Source organism: Pomacea canaliculata, linkage group LG5 (assembly GCF_003073045.1).
Source record: "Pomacea canaliculata isolate SZHN2017 linkage group LG5, ASM307304v1, whole genome shotgun sequence".
NCBI lineage: Eukaryota > Metazoa > Mollusca > Gastropoda > Architaenioglossa > Ampullariidae > Pomacea > Pomacea canaliculata.
Genome location: NC_037594.1, coordinates 1374276 through 1393031, shown reverse-complemented (window position 1 = coordinate 1393031; position 18756 = coordinate 1374276). Strand labels below are relative to the sequence as shown.

Sequence of the window (18756 nt, the reverse complement as noted above, 5' to 3'; positions counted from 1 at the left end):
AGCTTTTAGTGCAAATCACTCTCGACTCAAATACAAAATACTCATACCCAGCTATTCTTATTCAACCTACAGAAATCTCTGCCCTGCGAGTTTGTTACTGACAAACAACGACTACAAGAGTGTGTTTAGGGACGGGATGAGGGAAGAAGGGACACTCGTACATGAGTTGTATCGAGATAACCCACTTGCTTTATCTGGTTACGACTATCTCAAGGACTGTCTCCTGGACTGTAATTGCACCACACATCCTGTGACAGGTACACACATAGCTGTGCTGCTGTGTAGGAGATACCAGGTTTACGAGAACAGCGATAACTGTATGTTTCCAGGTCACTTTACCCACCTGATGTGTATCTCAGCAATTATACAACAACAGCGACGATGACAAAGCCAGCAGCAACAACTGTCTTTACCATCTATTAGGTAACATTATATAAGTGTAATATGGTTGAAATAATATAGAGAAAGATTTTTATTTGTAAATATCTGAATAATGTCGGTTTAAGTGGCAGAGGGTGGTCTTGTCGACTAACCAACGTCAGTGGAGAAAGAAAACTAGGAAAATGTCTTTACTCTTTAGAATTGTTTTACTTCAGGAAAAGTGCAGACTAGTTTTCCAAGATGTTTAAACTTATCTGCATATTTTTTAAATGCCCTTAAAGGAAAGTAGTAAGTGGAGGACTTTGTTGACACTACTAACCTATCTTTGTTGGTCCTCCATGGTATGATTTCGCGCACCATTTTTATTCCTTTATTCATTGCCGCACTGTTGTTTACTCCCATTTGTAAAACATAATTATGCAAATGGGTTTTCCACGAGGTTAAAGCATAATAATGCTGTAGACAATGTTTGTATGCTTTGCTATTATTCAAAAGTATCTGCTAAATATTTTTAAACTATTCATTGTATTCAATAATTTCAAAAAAAGCTTTTAATTCCATTGACAGGAAGTCCGTTGGAAGTTCGAAGAAAAAAACGAAGTGAATGGATTTACTCCGACAGTTCTTTGAATCCTTAACCAAAGACAGGGAACAAAGTAGGTGCTGTAGTCTGTTGCACTGTCATATGCAAACCAAACACTCAACAAATATAGTTTTTACTGTATAAAATATACAGCACCTGCCCATCATGTCAATTTTAAAATTTAAAAAGAATGTGTGTCATTGTGAATTATTCTTATTAATTCGAATACGAAACAAGGTAGGTGAAGTTTTAGGTTACATTTTGAAGGCCTTAGGCTTTAAACAGTATTCACAGACCTGAGGAACGCTGTCGATGGGGACAGGATCCTGTCCAGACAAGGATACCCACCCAAATAATGCCCTCGTCCATCATGATCAGTGAAACAAAAATGTGACCTCTCTCTCTCTCTCTAATATGCACGTCACACTTCCAAGCACGCACAAGTCTTTGGTATTCACAACAAAATATTGTGAACACACTTTGATCAGCCGATTATTATTATTTTCTGTTATGCCTGTCAATTTCAACTCGTCATCGAATAAGGCTGATGAAGGTAGCTCATGGGAATGCGATCAAAATAAACTTACCGACTGATGTCGCATTCGGTTCTACTTTAATACTCTCTTCGTTAATTCCAAAATAAATATAATCCATATTTGGTCTTTATGCAGACTAGTTAATGAAAGTCGCCACACTCTATTTCTATTTCATGAAACCTGTAGCTAGTGTTCAGAGGCCAGCAATCAAAGCTGTCCTACTAAAACCGAAATTAGACCCACGTGACTTCACCTCTCTAGGCGTCCTTCCTCTAAAAAACAGACTTAAATTTAACAAATGCATTTTCATGTATAAAGTACTGACAGGCAAACTATCGCCAAGACTCTAGCTCCTATTTTCCTCCAACAACTCTAGAACCTTCCCAAAACTTAATATCCCCTTTCCTAGACTAGACCTCTTCAAATCAAGTCTGAAATTCTCAGGAAGCATGCAATGGAACTGCCTCCCTCTCCATCTCAAACAATTGAACTCCCTGAACTGCTTTAGACGCCACCTATCCAAATACTTACAAGACATATAGATGAGGCCTCTAGAGACTCCTCCCAACTCCAGGTGACCTTGTAAATATATATTCTTAATCATCACCTTGTACATATCCACCCATCTTTATGATTACGAATTTTTTTTCTTATATAATGCTTAATTACTTTATTATGTAGCTATTTTCCTTCCCTGTAAAGGGCGAGGGCTAAATGGAAAAAAGCGCCCTGCTGCTTATTTTACCCCTCGTAAATAAAGAATTGTCATTGTCATTGTCATTGTCATTGTCATTGTCATTGTCATTGTCATTGTCATTGTCATGTCATTGTCATTGTCATTGCCATGTAAAGATTCATGTATTGTTTAACACTCAGAGTGTCTGGAGGTATTGCATTTAATAGTGCTTGTAATGACTAAGTAATGCTTTAGTTCTTTCATTTTGTAGAAGCTGCAACATCATGTACAGAAACCCCTAGCCCTAAAATCACCATTATTTCCGGAAACATCGCTTTGGCGAAGGTGAGAAATAAGCGATTAGGATTTATTTTATTATATATTTATTTTAAGCTTTAAAACATCTTCATAACGGAAATGGGTGTAATCTGTATGTAATTTTATTGTTGGCACCCCTTATGAACTAAAGCTACAGCTAATAGGAGTTCACATAGTCACAGCTGTGTCTCAATGTAAGGCAACAGATTTGGGGGTGATTGTGGGCACGAGAAATTATGGACAATTGAAGTCTTGTATTCCATGAGTTATTAACATTCTGAGTTTGAGAAATGTCAATTTATATTAAAAACAATTCGTTCGGGTATATACTAATGTATCTCTATACAAATGATAATATAAGTTAATTGTCCCGTGTATCACTTTCCAGACTACATGTCAGACTGACTTAAACGGTTTTTATATATTAATATGATGATGTATGATTATTCCAGGCTAATGTAGTAAAACTGTGAGTGTACATTGTAAGCTTTTCAAGCTGACTATTCTTGTTGCAGGCAGATGTTATCGTGAGCACTACTCACCCCTGCCTAGACCTTCAAAAGGGTGTGATGTCACGGAGTGTGCTGGAGCATGCAGGTGACTCGATTCAGCAAGAACTACAGGTGTACCTCCAGGCTAACGGTCGTCCTCAGCTGGGGCAGGTGGTGCACACATCAGGCGGTAAACTGCTTTGTCGGTATATCTACTACCTCAGTCTTCCCAGGTGGACAGATGACGAGGGTGAGGTAAGAACCTATATCTAAATTTGCAACAATTTATTGTGCTTTCCAAACTGTGCTGAGAAACATAGTGTGCATATGTTACATTACTTTGAAAGTGTCTTCGGTCTGGAAGTCCCGCTAGTTGTCTCCGATTTTAGGAAACCGTTCAGTGCGTTATAAAATATATTTAACTATGAGTGTCCTTGATCTTCATCTTACTTGAATACCTATACTATATGACACTAGCAAGAAAGAATAAAGGAAGAAGGAACGCAGTGAGCAGGTTGTGGAATTAATCTTCACAGTTGCACCTAAGTTGGGGTTGGGATGATTTCTTATGATTTTAGTAACTAGTGACTTCGAGCTGGACAGAACAAAATCTTATTGGGCCAAGCGAGAAAATTATACAAGTATGGGTTCAGCAAAGGAACCACTTGATGCCTCATTAAAGACAAATATTTCCCTTCCTGCAGAACCTGCTTTGTTCACAATTCTTGCACAGGTTTATTGTCAACAGGTCTTAGCGTGCGGTGTTGAGAAGTGTCTTGACCTGGCGACCACTCACAAAGCCACCAGCATAGCCTTTCCCACCCTTGGTGTTGGTTTTCTGGGATACCCACGGGATAAATCAGCCTCCATTTTATTTAAAACCATTAACTCCTGGTACCTCAGCAACAGAGACACCTGTGTGCAGGACGTGCAGCTTATTGTATTTCTGACTGACAGTGAATCCCTGAAGGTGAGTCAGTGCAATGATGTTATATTCAGACTGTAAAGGCGAAATTGTAACAGTAAGACTTTGTGTTTCATTTTTGATAGAAAGAACCAGGGTTTAAGTATTTTCAATACTGATGTCTCCTCTCCTAAATGTGAAGTTCCTAATGTGGTTTACAAAGCAAGCAAAGACTGAGGATCATAAACATATATTGTACAGTTTTATTACAGTATATTACACAGTCTATACCGTGTTTGTCAACAGGTCTTTAATTTGGAGTCTACCAGACTTAGTCAGCAACAGACAGGTTTGAAATTATTTGCATTTTCACCATTGTTACCGCTGTCTTTATGTCTGTTTTTAATGCCAGAGCTACTTCTAGTGTCTTGAGAAAAATAGTTAGCCATTAAACTAAAAAAATCTCTGAACATTTGTTAAATGTAATATTTTTGTGTGGTACGGATTTGACCATACTTTATGACATAAAGATCGAGAAATTTGTGTCTGCTACATACAGAAAAGACTGTCCATGATATGAAATAGAGAATGCTGATAGCACGTGCACAGAGACCTTAGTATGAAACGAAAACTCCGAGCCGCTGCTCGTACACGCGCTATTCCCTCAAACGAAAGTGAAAATGTCGGGCTGAGATACTTAATGAGTGGAAGTTCCGTATTTCAAAACCAAGGAGAAGGAAGAAGAAAAATAATAATAATAAGATGATTATGATTATGATGATGATGATGATGATGATGATGATGATGATGATGATGATGATGATGATGATGATGATGAGGAGGAGGAGGAGGAGGAGGAGGAGGAGGAGGAGGAGGAGGAGGAGGAGGAGGAGGAGAAAACAGAAGAGTGATAAATTTACAAAAGCCACCTTCCACTTTTACAACAGGTTCTTGAAAAAACAGGACAAAATCTGTCTCCTATCTTCCACTTTTGCATGCATGCACGCGCGCATACACAGAGAGTAAGTACAGGTAGTACAATGCTGTATGCAGTTTTTTTACCTGGTTATCATGACTGGGCTTAGACTGCAAAGAGGGCAATGGATATTCAGAAGTGTCCACTCGACCGGTCTCGGTTTTACTCTTTTCGGTTCAAAATTATCATTCACAGTTTCGCCACAGAACACTTATTTAATTACCATTCCATTATAAAATTTATCAAAGTTGTAAAACTTTCTAAATGTTGAAAAGTGATTGACATGCTGCAGAATTATTTTGTCTCACAGGTTCATCTGTGTCACACCAGTCACGACCGACTATCAAAATCACATCTGGAGATATCTCAAAAACATGTGTAAGAGCCCTGCAGCAAAACATTTTCTCGTTGTTCTGGATCCAAAATCTTCTTCCACTTTTCCCATACTTTCCACACAAGTGACAAAAGTCAAAAAAACTATCCTCACAATAAATCACAGATATGTAACTATTTTTTATCTTCAAAGTGAATGCGCTAGTTAGCTGTGAAAATAAGAAAATGTCCTGTTCTGATAAATGATAAACAACATAAATGCACTGAAGACATGGTGTTGCAGGCAGATGTGATCGTGAGCACAGTGCATCCGTGTCTGGACATGAAGATAGGTACGATGTCGCAGAGTGTGTTGCAAAGTGGAGGTGAGTCGCTACAAAAAGAACTGACCATGTACCTCCAAACAAACGGTCGAGCTCAGATGGGCAAGGTGGTGTGCACCTCGGGTGGAGACCTGCAGTGTCAGCACGTGTACCACCTGAGTCTACCCATGTGGCAAGTTGACAAAGGCCAGGTAGAGCAGAGAATTACATTCAAATGAAATGCGTTTGAACTTATGCTTTCAAAACTCAAACCTTCAGTTGGTCTCTTTGTTTGTTTTCCGGTTTCTTTTCTAAATATACTTGAGTCCCCAGGCCACAACATGCAAAAATCCTCGAATCCTCTAATCAGCACACCCTCTTTTAAATGTATGGATATGTTACAGTTTCTCCTCCTAGTAATCGCTTTCTGCACCCAAACATTTTGTCCGTGCATCCTCTACTGTAACCAACAATTTCTAACTCATCGAACACAACAAACATATCATTTTGTATGCTTGGTATTCACATGAACAGTTTTAAGTTACATACATTATTCAGATCTCTTAGAGGAAAAGCATAGAAATTCCTTTAATATTAAGAATTCTCAGTGTGCCTGTATGTATGTTTGAATGACTATTTCTGTGTGTACAGATTTACATACCCACCTAAATATCTAAAGACTACTTTCGGTGGTTTTAAACAGACTGACATGCGGGTTTTTCCTCGAGAACAGACTGCTGAACATACAATTATTTTATTAAGCATACCATCACAAATTGTTATTCCCTATTTTCATCGTGGATACTTCTTTCTTCAGACGCTGATATCTGCCGTAAAGGACTGTCTGGACTTGGCCAAGCAGCACGAAGCAAAAAGCATCGCCTTCCCCACCCTGGGTGCCGGCTTCTTGAAGTACCCAGTAGGTGATGTGGCCAGGATTCTGCTGAGCACAATATACTCGTGGATGAACAGCAACCCTGGCGTTTGTCTGAAAGAAGCAAACATCGTTGTCTTCTCTAAAGACACAGCAAGCCTGGAGGTCTGGGTGGTTGGAGAGGCAGAATTAGAAGTTATAGAAGAGATTTGTGTTGCCACTTCTTGTTATAACATTTCCAATGACAACTTTTTTTTAAGTCTTTATTTTCTGGCTATTGGTGAAAAGCAGCGATTTGGTCAATGTCTCTGCTAATATTTTTTCAACATTTTCTGGCAAAAAGAAGAAAGAAACAAAACCATGATCTCTATAATTCACAAAAACGTTATGATACATTCTCTAAAGGTGACTGATATTTTTTAAGATAATTGAAAATATTCTTAATCTGTGGTGATCATAGACCATGACAACAGCTAGACTCAGGCATCGAGGGTGATGGGGGAGGGGGTAGTTGAGGGACGAAAATTGTAATTTCTGCTTCATTAAGCTCACAAAGCAGGTCACGTGGTGAAAGATTGCCTTGGCAACCAGCAAGTCACGGTTCTGTTTCCAGGCTTTCAATGCCGTTAAGGATCGTAGCTGTGAAGGCAAGGGGTTAAAACTGACAAAAAGTTCACGCCAAGACCAACAAGCTGTGAAACAAGGTTTGTTAAATCAAATACGGTGTACTTTGTTTGACAGGGGTATTTTAAGAAATGATCATAAAATGTTATTACTTTATTGACTATACATGCTCAAGGCATTTTTGTTACTGTATCACGATGCTCGAATGTCAAATAGTTTATTTCTATTTCTAAAATTACGTTTGACTTCGCAAGGTAAGAGCAAGCTTATTTCCATCAAAGATAATTAAGAAATTTAACATTTTATACGCTTACTGAGTTATACAAATTATATATATATAGACATAAAGAAATAACATATATATCGTATGCAGATGTCGTAGTAGCTCAGTTGCTTCAGAAATTCAAGATGCATCTACCATAGAGCTTTGATACTAGTTCTGACGACAGCGACTGTGTGTATGTGTGTAATTGTGTCGGTGTGCGTGCTTGAATCGTGTCTGCGTGTGTCTGTGAGTGTGTGAACAGATCTTTCACAGCCTCGCCACTGGGAGGCAATGAACAGTGAAAATGTGAAACTGGTCGACTTGGATCCCGCCTCTGCTGAATATCAGCAAGTTGTGAAGCTCTCTGGCGGGATGACCGTGAAAAAGGCAAGAGACAAATAATCTTTAGCAACAAACAACAGACAGCATTTTGTTTTTATTTTTGGTATTCAAAATAATATTAGGTTGGATATTGCTCTCCTTTAGTCTAACGTTCAGGACAAGACAAGAGGTTTGAGTATGACCTCCCATTGACCTTTCTATGGGAATATGGTTTTGGTTGCATCAAATGGAAGGCATCGGGTGATGAGGTATATTTTCTTCTTCAGATTCAACGTGTCCAAAATCCAACCCTGTACCAGCAGTACCAAATGAAGAAGAAAGATCTGAAACGCCACAACGCTTCCGGCTCAGCCAACGAGCAGCAGCTCTGGCATGGCACCAAGGCCGAAAACATCAGCAGCATCATCACCAATGGCTTTAATCGTGGCTTCTGTGGACAGAACGGTAGAACTGAATTAATAGACCCTTCATTAGCTCGTTATCAGATATAATCAGTATTCATGATCAAACCGAGACGAAAGTAAGCAGTGATACATGTTAACATCAAGATACGTGTAATGAATCTCTTGATGGCGTAAGGTAAAGTATTTATTTAGATGTCAGGTAAATGTAAGGTAAAACCTCTGTTTAGCTACATGTCAGTTGGTGCAGCAGATTACTTTTGGTTTACTTTTCTTCTCGCAGGCACGTTGTATGGACACGGGGTGTACTTCGCGAAAAACTTGAATTACAGTAAAAAATTCACCGACAAAGGTACACTATTACTGGCACTGGTGCTCGTTGGTGAATCTACCCCGGGTAACTCAGAGCTGAGAGTCCCACCCAAGAAGCCAGGCTCGGACAGGCTGTACGACTCGTTGAGTGGACCAGACATGGTGGTCCTCTTCCATGACACCCAGGCCTACCCGCAATACCTGGTGACACTGCCATAAAAGGACTGAACTAAATGGCCACCCCAATGTGTCCGTCAATAGAAATGTTTGTAGAAATCGGTTGGGTAAAGGGATGCTTGTTGGCTAGATGAACTTGTGGACGTGCTGCACCCAGTCAGGAATGATCATCCTTATTTCAGGCAACTTATTTATAATTAGACTGTATCCACTTTTGTCCTCTGATGGAAGCTCTATTCACAGAATGTACTGAAAGAAAAAGTGTTTATTTTGAATTGAAAAGTGCTACTTAGTGGTGATTTTGTACAGGGAATGATGAGGGAAGGGGGAAATAATCACAGAAAGGTTTTGGACTCAATATGTATAGTCATCTCTAACTGCTTGCTTTCTTTCCATTTTAATTAGTTTCGTAACACTGAACTGAAATTTCCTGACTGAGCTGATCGAAAACCCTACATTGTATCGACAGCACATGGACAAGAAATATAAAATTAATCAGCAGAATACAGAAATACAAAGAATAACAGAAAAGGGAAAAAGATTGAGGCATTGCCCAGCCCATAATACCATCTCTAACATCAGCAACAATGACTTTAACCGCAGCTGATGCGGCAAACGATGAATTTTATATTAAAAATACATGATATCAGTTACTACACATACAGGATAGAAAAACAGGCCTCATCTATGGCTTTATCACAGTAGCCAAAATCCACATTAAGAGAAAACAAAAATACAACAAAAGAGTTAAACTTGTGTTGATCACTGCATAGTTAGTCTTTTTCTGTGCTTTTCCTCACATATATTTTTATAAGGACAGATGATGCAGCAGACAGATATTGTTTTGGATAAGAACAAGCAAAATAAATCATATCTTTAAGGCATTTACTTGAATCTTTTTGTCACTTACTTTGCAATCTGTTTTACGGTATGTAAGACTACTTCAGAAAGAAGAAAAATGAAAATTATACAGATAATGAATGTTACAAGTCAAACAGAAATCTTTCAGTTAATTATACAAACTGCTTTGCCAGTCAGTGCGTAATGTACCATGCAGAAAAATCAATGTGACAGTGACTTTTCCCCCAAAATGGATCTATGCATGATGAATGACATGGTATTTTATGGCTAGCTTCTCTGTGTGTATTTGGGCAGTTCGCAGTTATGATATAGTCCTTCTTGCTTGCCACATGTGAATAGATTTGTGCTGTGCTGCTATGGGTTACATAAATTATTGTGAAGTCAATTTCGTTAACAACTTAAGAGGTTCAGCTTTTGAGCAAAAAAAAAAAAAACCCCACAAAACTTTTAGATTAAACTGCATTAAAAAAGTGGATTCCTCAGACATAGGTGTCATTCAGCTTTGAGTGCAAATCAATAACAATTCCCTTATTTGATCCATCTTATTTCCACACATATCCCGTGTGGAACTCAAAAATATGCACATTTAGAGATTTTGCCAGAAAATAATTCTGTGTTTATCATGAAATAAAAATTAATTTTATTTGCTTTTGTTCTCTTATCGACTCATAATTTGAATATTGTACACTGCATTATGTGTTTCCATTTATATTTTCTGTAGTATGTACAAATATGTTAGGAACATATACTGCATGCAGAAAGTTTAGAAGTCTGTTTATGAATCAATGCTTTCAGCACTAGCTTTATACCATTAATATGAGTCTTCTCCACATTCCTATAAACTAGAGGCAAGAGCATATCACTGTGGAATATTTTTAAAGTATTAAAATAAAATTAAATATTAGTATGTTTATTAAAATATTATTTTACAGCATTAAAATGGTGAGGAAATGGTGCTTTTAATAGCATTCTTTAAAGGTAGACAATTCGGCGTTTTTAATTTGAGTACACTGAAATGCTTGTGTAATCGAAATAATGCCAAACGTATACGCTTAATTTTTAACCTTTAACGATTTATTTTCAACTTTTGAACTGTTATCTGCTGTCAGCAGCTGGCTGTTGCAATGAAGTTTCAAAAGTCTTCTGCATATAAGAGGGTTTTTAGCTAAGGAGAATCCCCTATGAAAGACCTATATGTTGCAACCCAGTGTCAGTTTGGTTGACACTACATCATCCAGTTACAATATCAAATTAATAGTTACAGGTGTTCAGATTTCTATAGTGAGTTCTGGGAGACTAACAGCACATATGTAGCAACAGCAGAAAAAAATATTAAAAACTCAACAATTTAATGGTTATGCTAGTTGATTTGATTATGCAGTAAAAAGCTCATGTATAGGGAAACTTGTTATAATAGCTGGCATTGTTCTTTGTAAAGTTGACTCAGTCTAAGCTATTTAAAATTTATACTGAAAGTAACGTGATTTTGTTGTCTGCACAGCTGGTTGTGACAAGAGTTTACAGAGATGATGTAAAGATCCTGTAGCCAAAGCACATGTTTTTCCACCTGTTTATTATCCCAATGATTTTAAAAGAAGATGAGGGAGGAAATATTTACTGTGCCTGGAGATCTGGCTAAGCAAAATTGGGTTGAAAAGTGGTAGCAAACATAATGAATTCCTAGCAAACAGTGGGGTGATGACCATGAAAGATTTTGTAAGTTTGTGTGTAACAGTGAAAAAAATTAAAACAAACTAAAACAAATACCTCAGGAACCAGTCTCTGTATTTTGCATATGCATGATATGCTATGATAATGGCAATTCATAATTATGTGTTTCACTTGTCTCATTAAATATGTGTTGGTGTTAGAATAACTCCTAAAAGGAAAATGGGGTTGGAGTACGTGCATTTAGTTTACGCAGTTTAAAACTTAAACATCACAACAGTACTTCTTTAATTTAGATAAATTTACGCGTTACTCTCCTGCACCCTTTGTATTAATCATTTTCTCATTGGAGACTTGGCATTGTGGAAGAAAGCAATATTGATTACAAAGCTATCTATGTATACAAATAGTAATAGTAATAAATAATAGTACAAATAGATTTTTCTAGAAACTGGAAAAAACAATTACTATAGACAGCGATTCTTTGTTTCATAGCAACCATCTTGACATCATCGCACAAACTGTGACGCGAGCTTTCATTGGTTGAAAACCGGACGCCGCCAGCTGCGGGGCAAAAAAATGGGGCCGAGGCGATGTCGTCTGTTGTCCATTTGACTTTTTGTGGCTAAGTCATCTAGATACTCGCTACTTTTCTAGATGTCTCATGAACAATAGCTCTGAATACGCTGAACTTAAGCAAAGTTACAATCAATCGTGAGCTGCACGCCTACTATTCAGCGACACACGTCCATCGTGTACGTGTCACGTTCTATTTTGAGACTTCGCTTCGACTGTGTGCAAAGGTGTGATCGTCGCTCCTGCACTTGTTTACCTTCCATGTGAATGTGCTTGCGAAGTTAGAGGATACATGTAAGATTTTAAACTTGTTGTTGTTCTTGTTCACATAAGAAATATTTATTGCTTTGTTTATCTGTTTATTAGTGCACGTAGATTCCTTCAATTAAGATGGCATTCATTTGTTTATCAGATTTATTCTTCTGGATTGTTGATGAACGTATGCTTTGTTGACTGGTTTTAGATGCCACTTCATTCTGTGTTGCTCATTAAGCCTTTTGTGGTGTCTTCAGAATCTTTGTACTTTTACCCTAGCATATGAAACTGACGATATTAACATAATGAAGCACAGACGTGCACAATAAATTAATCCACTGGAGGAAAGATCTACTTTCGATTTGGTTTGTTAAGTTTCATTTGTTCTCAGTTTCTTTCAGTTTTGTTAATTCTTTCCCTTGTTCCTTTATTTTTCTTTCCTTCTCTCTGGTGTCAGTTCAAACCTCTGCTGACTCTGTTTAACTGGGTTTTCAGTCATTTGTCGACGTACCGAGGTACACCTGTGACAGATAAATTCATGGTATTAAGTAAACTGTTCTGAGCACAGCAGGATGGTCAGCTCGTAAACTTAGTAAGAATTGGGTTGTTGCATACTTTAACCGATATACCATAAGTTGTTTGTTGGAATGGTTTCCGTTAAATTAGTATTGTCAAAACAGTGCATTTTATGTTTTAATTGATTTTTTTTCTAATTTAATTCAGGTGATGACGTATACACAGCAAGTTTGATTCATTTAGTAAGAAACCAATCAGTTTCCCTCTTCGAAGATAATGGCCTTCAAAAGGTTATCAGGTAGTACAGTGAGAGTATCACAGCTCGCTGAAAAACTCTTGCAGAACGAGACAGTTCTGTATGATTTATTTGGAGAACTGATGGACTATCATTGCTCCATCGAGAGAAGCAGTATAGCAAGTGGTAACATCTTAGTGACCCACGGAGACCCCAAGACGGTGGAAGAGGTCATCCACAAAGTGGTCATCGAAACTGAAGTGCTCGATGATAGAAATGACAAAAGTTTCTTAAGAGTCTTGAACTCGCTAAAGGAAAAATACCGTGGACAGTTTGAAGCAGAATTGGAGCGAAGCAGTTTCACGTTAAAAATTGCTTTTCACAGACAGATTAACAACGAAATTGTGCGAAGTATCATGCCTTTCGTAAAGAAAAATCGTCTGCAACGTCATCTTGAACTTTCTCGGGCGCTTTTTCTAAGCGGCACCAGAGGTCAGAAAGAGGTCATTCGAATAGCAGAAGAACATCATTGTCAGATCTCTGTCATTTTACCTGGCTATCAGGTGTTGGTGCGGGCTGAGTATCCTAGAGGACATCAGCTGCTTCTGTGCGAAGGCAACATGGCTGCCACAGATTGCGGTGTTGTATTGCTTCCTTTCAGTGATAATCACAGAAATTGGTCGCCTACCCACAAACAGATTCTCGAAAGAGGTAAACTTTTTCGCTTTTATGACGCTCATGTTTATATTCAAATGTTTAGTTAGTGGTCTAAAAGCATACTGAACGTGCATGCTTATGTTTTAATCTTTGAATTTGTGTGTGCGTGTGTATGTGTGTGGTTTAAAAATAGCTCCATCATCAGCATCATCATCATCATCAACCCATTAATCCTGGTTGGACGTAGAAGCACCTTTGGTATCACCAAATCAATATCTTTCTCCGTTCTTCGCCATTGTTTTTGATGCGTCGAATGAGAGGCCAGTTTATTTTTCGGTGTTGTTTGCTAAAGTCTTATTTTGTCTGTCTTTTTCTGCCTTCCTTTGCTGTTTTTTGTAGAATTATCTTCAAGACCTCATCATACCTCTTCAGCTCGCGTCTTTCAATATGATCTTTAAGGGACACAAACCCTGATCTTAACTATCCCAACCACAAATTTGATGTATAAAGTAACCTTAACTGTACAGTTCTTGATGTAACTAGTTAAAAATATTTTTAAAATGCAGAAAGATGTCTAGAACAAGCTAAAATCAAAACTTAGACCTGTGTTTAAAGAAATGTGATTGTGATGAGCGCTGAACTTTAAGAACAAAAGTAATAGCGTTTCTGGCTGCATCACGACAACTTTAAAAAATCTTAGATACATTTAAACTATGTATTGTGTGTTTATAGTCAAGTCGCCTACCTTGGCAGGAAAACAGAAGCCGGTGTTGATTGCTATTGTTATGTCATTCCAGGTCTTCTCACAGATAAGTACGAGTTGTATTCCAAACATATGTGCGGCTTTTCCAAAGCTCGAACCTTGAAGCTTCAGTCTCAGAGGCCGAATGATAGGCAGGCGATCGTGCTACTTCATGTTCCTGACAAACTGGTCCTTCACTCACTTTTGGCGGAAGGACTGGAGGAGTGTTTAAAGCTGTCATTTACACGTGAAGGATGCATAGCTCTCCCTGTTGCCATGAGGACTTGGCAATCTCTCGAAGAGAATATGAAAACCATTGTTAATGTCGTCCAAGATCGCTTAGACGAAGAAGAAAACGCCACAACCATCGTTCTCTACCTGGAGAAGTCGTCTGCTGATGTGAGGCAGAAGCTCGTGGAAACACTGGAAAAGACACTGAGTGCACGCTGGAAGATAGAGACAGACCGTGGTAAGAATTTGGAATTGACTTTGTGACCGTTAAATGTTTTGTCTTATCCTACCATATCTTATTTGCTTTTTTGTTTTTATTGTGTATTTGTTATATATCTCAGTCCACATTTTCTCTTCTGCTTCTACAAATACTGATTAGTATTGTAGCACTTGGTACTTTAAAATTTTTTATAATTTTAAGCACAGAGACTGACACAGCAGAAATGCTCCTCTGCATTCCATTACCTGTTATCGTTTTCTCTCTATATATGTATATAAAACAAGTTAAGAAACTGACTTTGTCACTTTGACCTGGCTATTATAGTAAATTATAATGTTATGGCAACTGCATGGAGGGATATATAAAAGTCGTTTCATTAACCAGTTATATGATGTGGGAAGACACTTGGAAAAAAATTAGTTTGAAACTGTTATGTTAAGCATGTATCAAAATATAAAACCAAGGATTAGAAAAAAATGTAACTGGGTGTTCTCGTGCCAGTTGCTGTTTACGAAGAGACCATCTCGTCACCAACTCTTGTCATTGTTGGCGAGACGAGAGCTGCGGAGACAACATTCACAAAGGTTTGTATTCTAAAAGGATTAACACGTGAAGAACGAAACATGAAAAGAAAAAATATTTGTTTTATAGAACACATTCATTTTTAATGCCTTTAGTTTTACTGAAGATCAACAATCAAGCAAGGCTCATTAGATGGAAATGTGATATTTCTTTGTACCCTTTGCTCAGATTTATTTTAAATTTTTAAAAATTTTTCACTATATCATAAACTTAATAACAAAATCAGTGTAGATTTCAACATTTTTTACTTTTTTTTTCTTGTAATGAAGTGCTCCCCCGTCTTACTGTCAAATTTACTTAAAGTAAAAAAAAATTTCCAAGCATAAAAGGAACACCAGAGTGCACTTTGTCAAATGTATTGGTGACCTCTACATAAGATAATATTTACAAAATTAATGCCAAAAATTAATTTCCTTCCGTTCATTCTTGAAAGACAAGGGTTCAAAATTCGCTAATCACAGAAAGACGCCGAGAAGCTTAACATCGGTAATAATTATACATTGGTATGCTACTGGAAGAACTGCTGAATTTTTTTCTTAGAATTGCATTGTTTACCTATTTTTTTCTTAAATATTCTTTGAGAGTGAAGAATATGCTTTCTTAGACTTTAGACTATGGCCTTTAGTTAATTTCAGGCTTCCCTAACCCATTGTGGCGTCACAATGAGGAACTATTTTTTTCATAATAATTTGGGGACTTCCTATATCAAGAAGGAAAAGGTGAGCTGAATTATTAAATCCTTGATTGGGAGATACTGCTGACCCCAGTGATTTTTAAAATCAATAGATTACAAGTTTTTTTTATATTAATTGTACACACGCCTTATCTGCACGACGTATTTCAGAAATCACTGTTATTTTATAGGTTTTCATGCACACAAAAAATGAGTTTCCAAAGCAGAATCAAGTTTGTTTGAACTAACGAATAAGAACACTGTAGCCTATGGCTAGACCTACATGGTGTGGCAGATGCTTATTATTTAGCTATAATGTTATGCCTCAGTTGCAGACCATGTATGTACCCAGCGACTTTCAGGAACGCTCATCTTTACTGGGCACTGTGATGAAACCTGGATTGAACCTGTTTACTGTCTCTTCTCCTATGATTTCAAATTTTGGAGCCGAAAGTGATGCAAAGGTATGATCTAACTATCTTTTAGAAAAAGATGACAATTAAAAACGAGTCCACGAGGGAATGTACACTGTCTTAAATAACAGTTTATATATTCAGCAGGTCACGATATAAAGATGAGTGTCTGTCAAGTTAATTACCCTTGGCTACAGAGTGACTTCTTTTTATTTTCATCATATGAAGAAACTTTTTGCAATATACATTTAATATGGTGTTTGTTAAGACCATGCTGATTCTTTACATTTTCTGCTTATCAAATAATAGTTAACATTGAATGCAAAATGTCAAGAGCGAGGAATTTTGCCAAGTCCTTAACATGTTTACAGACAGATTCTATAAATTAAACTTGAACGATTGCTTCTTTGTCTTTGCCACGTCTTTTCACATTCATATATGTAATATATAAGCAGAATTTAAAAGCAAAAAATTGATGCTGTAAGTATAATGCATGGCCGCATGTCACGCGTGTTGTCTCGAACTAGTCAGAATGCAAACAATAAAAACAAATCGTTACAATCAGACTGCTGTGCTTTCCAATGAACGAAAATAATTCTTATGTTGTCAACCTTGGACTATCTTACAGGTTACGGTGCCGAATACTAAGAGCAAGAACCGGAACAGTGAGGACGAGACTCAAGGGAAGCCGGTTAGCTTTACTCCAGCAGAGCCGCCTTGCCGTAACCTTAACACTGGACCTCCTAAAGTCTCCCAGAAGTTCGAGGTTGCTAGAGGTACCCACTTGAGTCTGGAGTCACCTGCTGTGGGCAGAGCTGGTCATGACAATAATGACAGTAAGAAAAACTCAGTAATCGAAAAGCTGGGGTCAGAGGTTGTTAACAGACTTGAGCAGAGCAAAGACGAACTTCGGCGACTGTCAACTGAACTAGGTCAAATTTCTGGAAAATTTAAGTGGAAACGACCAGATAGCATTATTGTTACTGCAACAAAGCCTGATATACCTGAAGACTGGTGTGAACAGGTGATGAAGAAGTTAGACAAGTATAGGCATGTTACCGAAGTGAACCCTGACAAGGTAGTGACCCCAGCGGATGAAAGGGAGTTACCAAAGCGTAAGCGACCAGCAGTAGCTACAGCAACAAATGAAGCGCCTAAAAGAAAGCGATAAACCTAGAATTAAAGATTCTTAATCAGTTTGAACACCTTGGCTCATGCAAACAAAACCGAATCGAAGAGAGAACAACGTCACTCCTAGAGACACAAGACTAGGAACTCCAAAAAAGTCTTAAGTGTAAAGCAGATGAACTTTATGCTGATTTTTAACTGATTTTATAGTTTTTATTATTTTGATAGCTGTGTCAGATATGAGAGGAAAGTTGCCTAGTAGTTGTAGCGATGGCGTGTTCACTACCCTGTGCAATACCCGTGTGATATCTCGGAATGTGTAGCTGATTCGATAGGTTGGGAAAGGTATCATGGGCACCACTCTCGCTACAGCTATCCCTGAGAGTGAGGACTAACACCTAATTTCCCTTACAACCTTAAGGTCACGTGTTTACCTTTCCCTTGTTATAACTACCCTTGACACGCTAAGTACAATTACTTTTGTATTTAACTGTAACCCGCCATCAGTTATTAGACCTTGATCTTGTACTCGTTAGAGATTGGTCTTGTTTATGTTTCACTCTTTTATAACAAAACAGATCCTAACAAATTCATATTAAAGGATCTTTCTATTTTTGCGAATGCTACATTTTGAGAAAAAACATAATGCAAACATTCTTTTTAAAGATAGAATAACAAACGCATTTTTAAAATGCTCGATGTTTATTAAAACGAAAGGACTTGTCCATTAAATACGTTTTGCTGAAAAGAGAACTGTTAAAAACTCGTTTCTACTTAATAAATGAATGAATATAAAAATGTTCTCCATTTTTGGATTTCTTGTGTGAATGTAATTGTACTTTGAATGTGTTTGTGTAAGTTTTGTTATGCATGCGCATTCATTTTTGCTTCTGTTGCCAGCAGGATAACCTTCTACACAAGAACTTTTTAATAGTCTAGATTCTAGAAACATGTATTCACTTTCGAATGCATTTACTTGAAGGGGTGAGTTCATGTCCCAAATAAACAACCGGGTGGTGCGTGCAGTTAGCCCGTGTATTTGTGACCTACCCCCTGTGGCACAATCTACCCCGAGTGCAGTCTGTGCAAGATTGTGACGGCTGCTTCCCACCCGGCCAATGGCCTGTTCTGTCTCATGCCCCCCTGGGGTCAGGTATAGACTTGGGGGGACCAGAGCTTGTCCTTTGAGATATAGTTGATTTTCTTGCTGAAGCGATATCATTCTTATTGTTATTATAAAGTCCTTTAAACTACAGGACCTTTACAGTTCCTACACAATTGTGCCTGCATTCATATGGCATAAATACCTCATACCTGCACGAGGCAGCGCTCCGGCAAGTGGACTACTTTCACTGCCTTCCAACAAAAGAGTCCCCGAGCTATCTGAATGAGATCTTTTAAAGTGCTCTGTAGTTGCAGGTTTGTTGTTATCAAACAACAGCAACACGTACACTAGACACCGGCAAGTTATCTCCCCTGACTAATCATAATCCTTAACGGCTTT

The 18756-nt window shown here is 37.9% G+C and overlaps 2 protein-coding genes across 3 annotated transcripts; both read left to right on the top strand.

The window, feature by feature from the left end:
* The first annotated feature begins 135 nt into the window (after positions 1-135).
* On the top strand, positions 136-10760 carry LOC112564215 (poly [ADP-ribose] polymerase 15-like). Its single transcript, XM_025238880.1, has 13 exons — positions 136-423; positions 949-1037; positions 2448-2521; positions 3010-3240; positions 3734-3955; positions 4196-4238; positions 5176-5243; positions 5482-5712; positions 6318-6539; positions 6988-7078; positions 7526-7650; positions 7872-8049; positions 8290-10760. The coding sequence occupies exons 2-13, from the start codon at positions 986-988 to the stop codon at positions 8535-8537; spliced, it is 1785 nt and encodes a 594-aa protein (XP_025094665.1). The 5' UTR covers positions 136-423; positions 949-985; the 3' UTR covers positions 8538-10760.
* An 820-nt stretch (positions 10761-11580) lies between these two features.
* LOC112564214 lies at positions 11581-18050 on the top strand. 2 transcript variants are annotated; one of them, XM_025238879.1, is made up of 6 exons: positions 11581-11827; positions 12579-13317; positions 14061-14474; positions 14958-15040; positions 16041-16175; positions 16753-18050. In XM_025238879.1, the coding sequence occupies exons 2-6, from the start codon at positions 12648-12650 to the stop codon at positions 17293-17295; spliced, it is 1845 nt and encodes a 614-aa protein (XP_025094664.1). In that variant the 5' UTR covers positions 11581-11827; positions 12579-12647; the 3' UTR covers positions 17296-18050. The 2 variants fall into 2 exon arrangements, with proteins under 2 accessions (XP_025094664.1, XP_025094663.1); XM_025238878.1 differs by having other exon boundaries at positions 11582-11894.
* Positions 18051-18756: the final 706 nt, after the last annotated feature.